Source organism: Monodon monoceros, unplaced genomic scaffold (genome assembly GCF_005190385.1).
Source record: "Monodon monoceros isolate NGI ecotype Baffin Bay Population unplaced genomic scaffold, NGI_Narwhal_1 Super_Scaffold_13, whole genome shotgun sequence".
Lineage (NCBI taxonomy): Eukaryota > Metazoa > Chordata > Mammalia > Artiodactyla > Monodontidae > Monodon > Monodon monoceros.
The window spans coordinates 85,722,715-85,735,584 of record NW_021703769.1 but is presented as its reverse complement, the minus strand read 5'-3'; the positions used below and the strand labels follow the sequence as shown (position 1 = coordinate 85,735,584).

The following is a 12,870-nucleotide window of genomic DNA, read 5'->3' as shown; positions in this document are numbered from 1 at the left end:
CGGGGCTGGGGGTTAATGTTTCATGGGGACAGAGTCTCAGTTTGGGAAGATGAGAAAGTTCTGGAGACGGACAGTGGTGACGCCACACAACAGTGTGAAAACAGACACTGAAAACAGTTAAGACGGCAACTGTTACGTTATGTGTACTTTACCAAGTAAAAAAGAAACACAGGCCACCAGGCAAGCAGACTGGTGGGCCGTGACCCGTGGAGCCGGACGGCCCGGCGTGTCCTGTCCCGGGAGGCCCCTCCCACCTCTGGAGACGTCTCCTCACAGACGTCTTGTGAAACAGGGGGAGCCCTGGGCGGGGGGGGGGGGGGTGGGCGGGAGCCTGGGGGGGGGTAGACCCCCCCCCCAGGAGGCCCTGAAGCACCAAAGGCCTGGAAGCATCGGGGAGGAACCGTGCTCCTGAGCCTGTAAGGTCAGCCGAGGAGTGTCCTTTCAAGTGGAAATGCTACGTTCCACGAATAAAACAAATTGGGAGATATTTTTATGCTTAGGAAAATGGATTATAGCTCTCAGTGACACACACACTGCAGCCAGCACTCTCCACGTCTCTCTGGAAAACCGTAATTTAAACCAAGCTGGTGTTTCTGGCGTCCGGTCACCTGGCCGTCACCCCCCCCCCCAGGGCGCCGTTGGTCAGAGGGCAGAAGGGGGGCTCTGGATTACCACCCCCAAGCCATGCCCGTTTAAAGGCCAGGATGGGGCCTCCGAGGGGAGCCCACGTGCTGGGGGCTTCAGGGCAACAATGTGACGGACACAGTCTCCACTCCCGCCGCCCTCACAGGATGGGCCTCACTCAAGCCTTAAAAGCCACCCTCGGAACCCTCACAAGCGGCCAGTCCCTGGTCAGGGTCCCTCCCCTGCTCCCCAGAAAGGAGCAAACAAAACACGGCCCCAGGCCTGGGAGAAGCTGCAGCTTCGTGCCCAGAGCGGTGCTAACAGTCATTATTAGAATGCGTGCTGGCAGTCAGCAGCCCACTTTCTCACCCCAGGTTCCTGACTGAGCATCTTTTGATTCCTTTAAACGTGGCCTCACCCACAAGGCTCAGCCCCTGCATGTTTATCGTGCGCTCACGCCCACATCACAGGAGCTCCCTCTGCAGTCTCCCTCGCCCCGCCCGGCCCTCCCACGCCCACCAGCAGCTGGAAACTCTGATGAGACTGACGGAGGGGCGGCCCCCAAGTCACCGCCTTGTCCCATCCGGGCTGACTGTCCCGAATTGGAGAGTCCGCCGGAGGGTGGCATCCGCCCACAGTGCCCAGGCGTCCGGGCTCAGGCATCTCACAGCTGCCTTCGTACCTGAGCCGCTGCGGGAGGGCTGGACCTGCCCGTAACCCCAGTTACAGCAAGTGACCCCACTTCCCTGTCACACGGTCGCCTCCCCATGTCCCCCGCCTGGAGAGACCTGGCTCGGTGACTGACATCCCTGGGGGCCGGGAGGGGTCCTGCCCAGACAAGTGGGCCAAGCCAGCCCCTCCCCTCACTCACAGATGGAGGTGCGGGCCAGCAGGTGAGAGCACCTGGCACTCTACAGTTTGCTGGGACGGGGGTCCTGAGTCCAGATGGGGCGAGTGGACAAGGACACCCAGGGCTGAGCGGTTGGGGCCAAGGGGCCTGTCTCGGGGGACAGCCCCCGCTCCACCCCCCCGGGCCCACCACCCATCAGGTAGGGTTCCCACCAGCGCTCAGCCCTGTGGCCGGTTCCAGCATCTCCGCTCAGGCAGTGGTGGGTCCAGTGGGCGCCCGCCTCTCACACCCTCCTGTGTGCTCACACCTTCAGAGGGGAGGTGGCCGCCAGCACCTGGGGCCATTCCTCCCTGCAAGGGAGAGGCCATCTTCACTGTGCACGGGGTCTACCGAGGAGGGTGGTGGCAGGTGGATTAATGGGGACAGAGGGCAGGGCAGACGTACCGGGGGCACCCACAGGGCCTCCACCCGACCCCGCGTGTGGAGTAACACAGAGATGCTGCCACTCCGGGTAGGAGGGCCCAGGCCCAGGCAGCAGCCAGGTAACCTCAAGGCTTGGGCCTCGCATCTGCATGGAGCACACCAGCCAGGGAGGCGCATCTCACGGGACCCCGACGGTGGGCCCTCGAGGCTCCTCGAAAGACAAGGACAGGGCTCTGGGTCCAAGGTCAGCCGCCCCTGCATCTGCTCGCTGGGGAGAACCCAGCCTCTGACGTGCCAACCCCAGGGTCATTTCAACTCTCACTTAGCCACACGCTCTGGTGACATGAGTCGTCACTTTGGCAACATCTTCGGGATTGAACTAGAGGAGTCATGTGACTCCAAGGAAAGCAGAAGACGGAGGACATTCCGGGGGCTGGAAAGCAGGACCCAATCTTTGTGGGACCCTGTGCACAAGGGAGAGTCCCGATCTCGGTCGTCAGCCCAGTGGCTCTGCCTGGGTGGGGTCTCAAAGGATGCAGAGAAGTTTGCAAGTCAGAGCAGGAATAAGAACAGAGGGAAAGGACGGGTAGAGGCTCAGAGGCAAGATGCACACTGGGAATGTCCTTCCAGGGTGTCTCCCCGACGACTATGAACCCCAAGGGCAGGGGCCGGGTCCCCAAAGGTGTATCCTCAGGGCTTTGTAAGTGTCCAGCACACGAGTGCTCAATCGACATTTGAGCAAGAAAACAAGAAAGGGGGGACTTCCCTGGTGGCGCAGATGGTTGAGAATCCGCCTGCCAACGCAGGGCACACGGGTTCAAGCCCTGATCCGGGAAGATCCCACATGCCGCGGAGCAACTAAGCCCGTGCGCCACAACTACTGAGCCTGCGCTCTAGAGCCCACGAGCCACAACTACTGAGCCTGCACTCTAGAGCCCGCAAGCCATAACTACTGAGCCCACGTGCCACAACTACTGAAGCCCGTGCTCCGCAACAAGAGAAGCCACCGCAATGAGAAACCCACGCACCACAACGAAGAGTAGCCCCTGCTCGCCACAACTAGAGAAAGCCTGCGCACAGCAATGAAGACGCAACGCAGCCAAAACTAAATAAATAAATTTATTAAAAAAGGAAATAAAACAAGAAAGGGACGGAGGATGGGGGACAGGATGGAGAGTGGTGACAGCAGAGGGACCAAGGTGCAGAAGAAGCCCACACAGGGGTCAGGGCCCGAGGAAGGACCCGGACCTGAGCCTGGAGCCAGCCGACCCCTCAGCCACTCTGAAGGGGGCAGCTCTGGAGACACCGGGACGTGGCAGCCTCATCGGTTTCCTCTGCTTCCTGGGCTGGTGTTGTTTTAACCCAACGCAAAGCCCACAGGAGGTGGCTCTGCTGGCAGCCTGAGCCCGGGTTGGAGCCGCAGCCCGCGCTCACCCTCCATCTGCCACCCGCTCTGCGGCCGTGGCCGCCCCGGGCCCGTGGCTCCTGCCTCAGTTTCCGCCTGTGGTGTGAGACAGAACAGCCCTCGCCCCCAGAGGCTTGATCCAGGCCCCCCCGCTCAGGACGGGCAGAAACTCCGACTCCGTGTGCCGCTCGCCCTGAGGTCCTCGTGGTGAGTCACTTCCTGTGCCACCAGCTCCGGAAGCCGAGGGCCGCCCGCCGGTTCCCAGAACACGCGACCACATGGACGCAGACGTACTGCTGGCGGAACAAGTGAGCAAATGCCCCCCCAGCCCCTCCACAATGGCCTGGCAGTTCCAGAAGCCGAGCCCTGAGAACCGGGCTGGGTCAGTGCACCGGGGCGGCACTGCCAGACAGCAGCGGGAACCCCACCGCATGGGGGCTCGGATTGTGGGGGTGGCGTGTGGAGACCGCCAGTGGCCCATCCCTGTCCCGTCCCCAGCACTTGCATCCTGGGCCCGGAGCTGGCTCGGGGGCTCCTTGGATGTGCCCCGATAGTGCCGGGACTGTGGAGTCCAGAACCCCAGGACAGGCTCAGTCCCGAGCCTGGGGCGTGGGGGCCAGTCTGCTGCGGGGGCCGGCCTTAACCAGACGCTCCTGGGAACAGGTGCACAAGCTGGACCGAATCAGGGCCACAGAGGAAACCTTGGGGGTAGATGCACTGCTAACGCCCAGCCGAGAGGATGACACTCATGGAGGCCGAAGGAGGAGGGGGAGGGGGTGGGGGGGATGTTGGGGCAGAGGGCAGCACAGGCCCAGCCCCGCATTTGAAGAAGCCCACGCGGGGGCCCCAGGCAAGGACACCGCCATCCAAGCAGGGTGGGCTCAGCCTGCGGGGGCAGGCGACTGAAGGAGGTGCAGCTCCCTCCAAGTCGGAGCCTGGGTCCCTCACTCCTGAAGGCAGGAAGTAGGGGGAGGAAGCTGAACGAAATCAGGGAGCATCACATCCCTGGGACGGACGGAGCCTGGTTCCATCGTAAAGCCAGAGCCACAGGGCCTGTAGACATTTAAAAAGCGTTAGCACCCAGCATGGCTGAGTGAGCCTGCTGGGCCGTGGGCTCCTGGCTGGGGCAGGGCTGGTCAATCGGGGCCCCGGGACCGCGGTCGGCTTGTGCAGGAAGCAGACGGCAGCTGCCCTTCTTATTTCACTCTGTGCTCAGATATGCTTACAGTATCTTTTAAGTGAACTCTATCACTTCTGGATTGAAAAACCGGAAACACATCACTCAGAAAGACGTCTTCTAGCCCTGAGCTTGTGCGCAGAGACAGGAGTTATTTTCCAAAAACAGTTCAAGATACTTACGTCCACTTCCCCTTGGTCGATTACGTAGAAGTTATCCCCTTCGTCCCCTACAAGAAAAGGGAAACAGGACACGTGATGCAAGAATGCGAAGTTTTGTTTTTCTTGTAATAAACCACCTTTCGGCATTGCTTCATAGACCTCTGCTAAGCAGTACCAGGTCTCATCAATTTTAAAAAATCTTTAAATAAAAGCTGTATGTATGGAAGGTGCAGAACACGATGGCCTATTTCACACACGTAGGGAAACGGTTACTGCAGTCAGGACGACAGGCATGTCCTCTCCTGACACCACCATCTGAAATCCACTCCCAGCATGTTGCCAGGACTCAGCACAGCTCCACCATGTTTTTAATAACAAGGAGGTTATCGAAACATATTAACACATGTTAACTTGTTAAGTGGACTGTTCTCAAGTGTCATTAGTGGCTTTTCTCAAGACAATGAGCGTTTTGTATAATGTACATTCTTTTTAATGAATTTATTTATTTATTTGTTTTTAGTTTTGGCTGTGTTGGGTCTTCGTTGCTGTGTATGGGCTTTCTCTAGTTGAGACAAGCAGGGGCTACTCTTCGTTTTGGTGCACGGGCTTCTCATTGTCATGGCTTCACTTGTTGCAGAGCACGGGCTCTAGAGCGCAGGCTCAATAGTTGTGGTGCACGGACTCAGTAGTTGTGGCTCGTGGGCTCTAGAGCGCAGGCTCAGTAGTCGTGGCACACAGGCTTAGTTGCTCCGCGGCACGTGGGATCTTCCCGGACCAGGGCTCAAACCCGTGTCCGCTGCATTGGCAGGCGGATTCTTAACCACTGCGCCACCAGGGAAGCCCTAAATACGCTTTTTAAGTGAACAACCCATTCTTCCCAGAGGGCTCTGGCCCCGGGGAGGAGCAGAAAGGGGCGTACCTTGCTGTATGACGGTCTCCCCAGCGATGTGCATGACGGGGAACATGGCGTCGAATATGTCGCTGGAAAAGAAAGCACAGCATGGGGGTGCTGCAGGGGCACCAGGCGACCTGCCCCTCACGGGGCTTCCCACGGCTCCTGCCCAGGGGAGACGATGACCCCTGGGACCCGCTGTCCCTTGGTCATGACCTCCTGATCTGCACGTATCGGGGTTTCACAAAAATGGGATCACACTCAACAGACTCCACTTACAAAACGTAAAACAGATCGTGACTGTTTCCACTGGGACACGGCAACCAGTCCTGACCTGTTTTCTGCTTCTTCCCAGGTGAACACTTTGCATCTGAGGGTGCTGAGACACCAGATGCAGAAATGGGAAGAAACCAGGCTCTGTAACTGCTCACTCGAGGGGCACAGAGCCGACGAGGCTGGCTTGGGCTGTGCCCACCAGGCAGCCCGGCCGTTCCATCGCCCGAGTTTAGTGTGAGACAGACCCACAGGCAGGATGGGAGGCGCGGGCTGCGGGCCAGGTGGGGACGCCCATCACCCAGGGCACGTGTGCATGTTGGTCCAGGACCCTTTATATCCTCGGGATGGCAACCAGATGCAGAGTCAGAGGTCGGGGTCTGGATTCCAAAGTGCAATGACCACGCTCAGGGATGTGACCCACCCCCAGGCACACGTTTCCCCAAAAGAGAAGCATGAAGCTGGGGCCCCTCAGGCAGGAAACGCACCCTGGCAGTCAGGACGCCTGCTTGCTGCCCGCCTGCCTGTTTAAAAAGGGGATTTTTGGAAACCGGTCAGTGCAGGAGCCTCAGAGGAGCCCCAGGTGCCGGGCCCCAGGGAGGCAAAAGCAGGACCAGAGATCCACACAGCCCTGTGCTCACCCGGGCCCAGAAGACAGGAGTAAGTCTTCAGGCAGGTCCTTCCCCTCTATTTAAACATCTCTTTCTCCCTCTGGAGGAGGAGGAGGGCAGCACCCCAGGGGCCTGGCAGGTGACCGGAGGCTGCGGGGAGGTGGGGGGAGAGGGTGCAGGTGCCCGTCAGGTCAGAGCTCGGCTCTCAGGCCTGGTCCACGTGGACGCCGTCCTTCCGTGCGTGGCTAAGTCACGCTTCCACCTCCAGGCACACCTGAGCCCCACCTGAGCCCTGCCTGCTGCCCCGATCCCTTGGTCTCCTGATCAGGAGGAAAAACGAGCCGCTGTCTGTCCTGAGATGCGTGGCCTGGGCCCAAGGCCTCTGTTTGAGCAGCACCCTCCCTCGTCTTGCTACAAGGGCCGGGGTCCTCAGACAGGGGAACCTCAGCCGCCATCAGGCAGCTCCTCTGCTGCCTTGGCCTCCCGAAGATGGGGATCCACTCCCAAGCCTAGAACTTTCCCCTTCACACCAGGGTGTGGCCTCTGATCGTCCACGTGGAACTGACGTTTTCAAATTCACATTCAAGATGAGGTCTGACCCTTGAGGTCAAAACACCACAGACTGAAGGGAAATGCAAATCAAAATCACGATGAGATAACACCTCACACCTGTCAGAATGGCCATCAGCAAAAAGAACACAAATAACAAATGTTGGGAAGGATGTGGAGAAAAGGGAATCCTCCTGCACTGTTGGTGGGAATGTAAACTGGTGCAGCCACTGTGGAGGACAGTATGGAAGTTCCTGAAAAAAACTAAAAATAGAGTTGCCATATGATCCAGAAATTCGACTCCTGAGTATACACCTGAAAAAAATGAAAACACTAATTCGAAAAGATACGTGCACCCCAATGTTCATAGCAGCACTGTTTACAACAGCAAAGACACGGAAACAACCTAAGTGCCCATCAACAGATGAATGGATAAAGAAGATGTGGCACATATATACAATGGAATATTACTCAGCCATAAAAAAGAATGAAAGAATGCCATTTGCAGCAACACGGATGTAGTTGGAGGATATTATGCTAAGTGAAATAAGTCAGACAGACAAATACTATATGATCTCACTTATATATGAAATCTTAAAAATACAACAAACGAGTGAATGTAACAAAAAAGCAGCCGACTCACAGATGTAGAGAACAAACTAGTGGTCACCAGTGGGGAGGGGGGAGGGGCAAGACAGGGTGGGGGAGTAAGAGGTACAAACTACTGTGTATAAAATAAATAAGCTACAGGGATGTATTGAACTATACAGGGAATACAGCCAGTGTTTTGTAGTAACTATAAATGGAATATAACAATTAAAAATTATGAATCATTATCTCATACACCTGCAACATGTAATATTGTTAATCAACAACACCTCAGTAAAAAAAAAGAAAAACCCACTGATGAATCCCAACTTGATATATTTCTGAAAAAATCATGCAAACAGAGCTGTTCCATTCTGGGCTTGCTATTTTCAGCCCATAAGTAGTTTAAATGTTCATCACAGCTAATTCCAACAACACAGACATTTTGGTTTTTGTTTATTTTAAATCCAAACCCCACTGCCCAAGTGCCATTTTAAAATACGGCTAATAAAAAGAAAGAAATTGAGTTATTTGCAGTGAGGTGGATGGACCTAGTCTGCCATACAGATACCGTATGCTAACCCACATATGTGGAATCTAAAAAAAAAAGGTTCTAATGAACCTTGGGGCAGGACAGGAATAAAGATGCAGACGTAGAGAATGGACTTGAGCACACGGGGAAGGGGAAGGGTGAGCTGGGACAAAGTGAGAGAGTGGCATGGACATCTATACACTACCAAACGTAAAACAGATAGCTAGTGGGAAGCAGCCGCACAGCACAGGGAGATCAGCCCGGTGCTTTGTTATCACCTAGAGAGGTGGGAAGGAGACACAAGAGGGAGGAGATGTGGGGATGTATGTATACGTATAGCTGATTCACTTTGCTATACAGCAGAAACTAACACACCACTGTAAAGCAGTTCTACTCCAATAAAGATGTTAAAAAAATAAAATAAAATAAAGCTAATTCTTGACTTGCAAGTAAATGTTTAGAACACGTCTTGCTGGTAAGTTACTTATTTTGACCTTGGAAACAAGACCTTCGAAGCTACAGTCAAGCCAGCAGCCAAGGCCACCGAAGCCTTCACTTCACGCTGACCTTAGCTAAGCAGGAAAGTGCCTCTGAAAACAATTCTAAGGCAAGAAGGGAAGCCACCAGCCGCGGGCGGGGTGGGGGGGGGTGCCTCCCTCGACCCTGAGATGCATCCGAGCCCTGGGGGTGGGCGCTGGGCATGCCTGGTTCCCAGCTCCTGGTGGCATCCACCCCCCCCCCGGAGGGCCATGTGGCCCCCAACACCTGCCGGGGTGTGATCGGTTCTGGGTGTCACCTGCTGTCCCCACCCTAGCAGAAGCCAGACCCTGGCCCTGAGGCCTCGGGGGTGTGAACACATTGCCATGGAAACCGGGCCTTCTCCCACAGGCCATCTCTTCAGAATGAGGGTGAAGAATGTTCTCTGATGGTCGAAGAACACCCACTCCTGGGGTGAAATACCAGCCAACTCCTTCCGGCTTCCGTGATCTGACCTCAAACCTGCTCTCAGGGCGGGTGGCCTCCCAGATTAGACTGCGTGGGGCTGGGGACCAGGGGACGGTGTGGGATGGGCAGCCTTGTGTGGCCCCAAAGCCCACGGCCCAGCAGACTGGCCTTGCAGTGGCTCAGACCAGCCCAGGCTGTGCCGATGTCCCACCGCACTCACCAGCCATACCCCTCTCCCCTGCAGGAGGCAGGTGCCCCAGGGGTCCCAGGGTCTTGGGGTAAAGGCCCTGGAAGCTTGTCCATGGGGGTGTGTCTTACAAAATGCCACTGTGCCCCCAAGCGACCAAGAAGATCGCCCGGGAAGGACTCACTCACCAAAGTGCTGCGAAGCCCTGGCGGCCCACCCTCCACGCTGAGCCTCAGATACCGACTCTGCAGCTCACGGGGCCGCCGCAGACCCTTCCAGCACATAGCATGGGCAGGCCTGTCCACGGTCACTTGGCAGGGCCGCACGGACGTAGACCCCAGTTCTGGGACCAGCCCGGCGCTCAGCCGGCCAGAGAGCACCAGCCTCCTTCTGGACGACAGGGCTGGTGGGAGAGACCAGGCGGCCCGCTGTGCTCCGGGTTCTAGGGAAGCAGAGCCCTTCCCACTCTCCCCGTCCTCCTCCTGGGACACCCCACCTCCGCCCCCCTCTCTAACAGTGGGCACATGTCGGGGGGACAGACCTGGACCTCTCCCTCATCCCCCATCAGCCTCCGGCTCGGCCACCCACTCAGCAGCAGACCCCAATGTTCCCGATGGAACCACAAACTGCATCTGGCCACGCCAGCACTTAGTGGGACCTACTAGCATCTTAAACCTCAGATGCAGATTTGTGCCCTGAGCTCGTGACACTGGTGATCTGCTCTTGTTGACAATTTCTCCCCCTTCTACCCGCTTCCCCCGTGCCCCTCGCAATGGTGCTTGTTCTGAAATTTGAGGGATTTCCTTTTCATTGTATGCTTTCTCTCACAACATGGAATCTTGAGCTATATGCATGTACTTTAAATTTACCCCCAAACGGCATCGTGCTACAGATCCCACTCTGTTTCTTCCCTTTTTTCAGGAGCACATCTCGGCTTTACTCAGACTGCCTTCTCACTGTGCCCTCATGTGGCAAAGAGTGAGCATGCGAGGCTCTCTGATATCTTCTTTTAAGGGCACTAATCCCATCATTCGGGGCCCAACCTCCTGACCTCACCTAAACCCAATCACCTCCCAAAGGCCTGCCTCCAAATGCCATCACATTGGGGCTTAGGGCTCCAATAAGTAAATCTGGGGGACACGGTTCAGTCCACAGCAATTACCTTCTGCCAAATAGTTTTTGGATTCATATTTAGGCCTTTTGTCCGTGAGGAAGGGGATCTGGTTTGTTTTTCCCCAGACGGTTAGCCAGTTTTCCCAGCAACACCCACGAATAGCTCCATCCTGGTATTACACTCACACAGCACATACTCTATGAGTCTGTTATGGGCTGATTTGTGTGTCCCTCCAAATTCGTATGAAATTCATACAATATGCTGAGCAGCTTTCTCTTGTTTCTTATTTTCTGGAGCAACTCGTAAAAGGATGGACAGTTTGTTGACGTCTGACAGAATTCACCCATAAAACCTTTGGGACCTGGGTCTCTTTGGAAGGGAAGGTCTTCGGTCACCACTGAATTTTCTTTAGTGCTTTACTGATTCTTCATGGGCCAATTTTGGCCCCATTTTCAAAGTTAGCCCCAACATTTAAAAATTGAGAGAGTAATAAATATCCAAATTTTTGGCTTTTCTTTGGGAAAAAAAATGGAAGATCTGGCAACGTGGGGCCTTTGCTCTCATGAAGCAAGAACTCAGCCCCCTTCCCACCCTGGTGGGAGCACATGCTCTGTCTGCCACAATCCCTGCATCACCTGACCCCTGACCCCCAGCCTCCGTTTACAGCCCCTGCCTAAGCGGCTCACTGTCCAGTGGGGGGACAGATGTACACGTGGGCCTTCATCACAAGGGGTGTGGTCATCCCTGTGACAAACGCTCCCTTGATGGCAAGCCGGAGACCTGGTGCCACCCCAAAAGTTGCCTGGAGGGGCCCAGGGGCTGAGTCGCCCAGGAGTTAACCCACGTGTAGAATGGGCACAGCTCACAGCATGATGGGAGATTAACCAAGAGGACCCTGCTCCTGGAACCCTCCCGATCAGGAGCCACCATGATTATGTCTGCTGGCTCCAAACCCTGTGCACACAGCAGCTCCGAGCCCCGTCTCCCAACCCTGGGAATGGCGCCAAAGGAGCGCTCAGCGCCCCTGAGCTCAGCCAGTCTCGTGATCCAGTCACGGCTCTTTTATTCCCTTTTATTGGCTGACATTTCCAATATACAGCCGAACTGCTGCTGCAGGTGGCCTGACAGGTAAACACCCCCTGCCCCAAGCCCTGCAGAGAAACCTGCAGAAGCAAACAGGTTGGACCAGTTCTCAGAGCGAGGCCACCCAAGTGCAGCAGGGGACAGAGGACGGGAGAGAGGCGCCCACAGCCAATCAGAGCTGCGCCTGCCCCAAGCCCCTGCCCCCCTTCCAAGGTGGGAGTGAGGATCCCTGCAGTCCAGCCGCACATAAAACCTGCGGCTGCCCCCGCCCTTCCCGACTCCAACAATCTGCCCCTCTGCATTATGTAAATATGGGAATGGGGGTAGAATTCTTGTGATTTTAAGCAAAAGCGCTGTGACAATGACCCCAGGAACACCTCCAGTCATAAGGAAAAAACTGCATTAGCATTTCCAATATTTCTGTGTCTTTATTTCTTTAAACGTTTTATTTTGAAAAACGTCAAACTTTCAGAAGCACGGGAGTGGGGGATGTCAGAGCCAGGATGCGTGTTTATACCCCCGGCTGGTGATGTCGCGAGACCAGCTCATAACACAGTGCAGACGCTCCAGCAGCGGGGTCTGCGCAGAATGCACGCGTGTGGTGACAAGGACCCGGAGGGAATAATGAGCGATGTGGACAACATTAATAAAAAGGCCCCACTGAATGCAGAGAACGTGTTCGAGTGCGTACAAGTGCGTTTTCTGACTTCAAAATGATGCCACCAAGGGAAAAAGTGCACCTGACATTGGAAACTGTTCTCAAAGCCCTACGCCCGCTGCCTTTGCCCTGGGAGAACTTCTTTCCTTTGCTGGCCTGGGCTCACGGTCAATGTTATTCACGTTCCAGGAACCAGCCTGGACCCGCAGGCAAAGCTCTGGTGCCTGAGCACCACGGGGACACCCTGTTTTCTGCTGCACGTCACAGCCCGGGTAACAGGGGGGCTTCCGTCTGCTGGGAGCCAGCGCCCCGACAGGGCGCCTGGCTTATGTTTAGGCTTTTCCACTGTTTGGGTGAAACTGACTGCAAGTTTCCAAATAGTTCTCTCTAAACAGCAATAACTCAAGCGTAGCTGTTCACTGCAGTGGACGTGGGGCGGCCCACTCCCTGCTGGGGCATTGAAAGCACAGTGTTTATAAATCCCAGGAGCCTCTGCCTCAGGCAGCCCGGAGCCACCTCTTCTGTGGCTGGTTCCTCAACCCCGATGCCTGGCCCTGGGGAAAAGCACACAAACGCCTGGGGTTCCATAGGGAGCACATCCATGGTCCCAGGTGTGCCAGCTGAGTGTCACACCTGAACAAATTAATACATGTGACTCACACAGCATCGGCCCTCAGACCACAACGGAGTTAAACTAGAAATCAATAACAGAAGCATAACTTAAAATCGCAAAGGATTTGGAGATTAAGCAACACACTTCTAAATAACACATGGGTGGAAGAAGAAGGCTCCAGAGAA

At 55.7% G+C, this 12,870-nt stretch overlaps 1 protein-coding gene across 14 annotated transcripts in view; it reads right to left on the bottom strand.

Moving 5' to 3' along the window:
- The window catches only part of PRKAR1B (protein kinase cAMP-dependent type I regulatory subunit beta), a 91,676-nt gene that overhangs the window by 29,698 nt on the left and 49,108 nt on the right, over positions 1–12,870 (bottom strand). For 13 of the 14 annotated variants that reach the window (XR_003793102.1, XM_029220250.1, XM_029220254.1 and 10 more), the window contains 2 exons: positions 5,560–5,621; positions 4,662–4,708 (listed from right to left, as the gene is read on the bottom strand). Coding sequence is in view for 13 of the 14 variants with exons in the window: in XM_029220250.1 (XP_029076083.1) it covers positions 4,662–4,708; positions 5,560–5,621 (109 nt within the window). In the remaining variant the exon portion in view is untranslated. Of the gene's footprint in view, positions 1–4,661; positions 4,709–5,559; positions 5,622–6,446; positions 7,189–12,870 lie in introns of those variants that run through there. The other variant, XM_029220259.1, reaches the window with a different exon arrangement.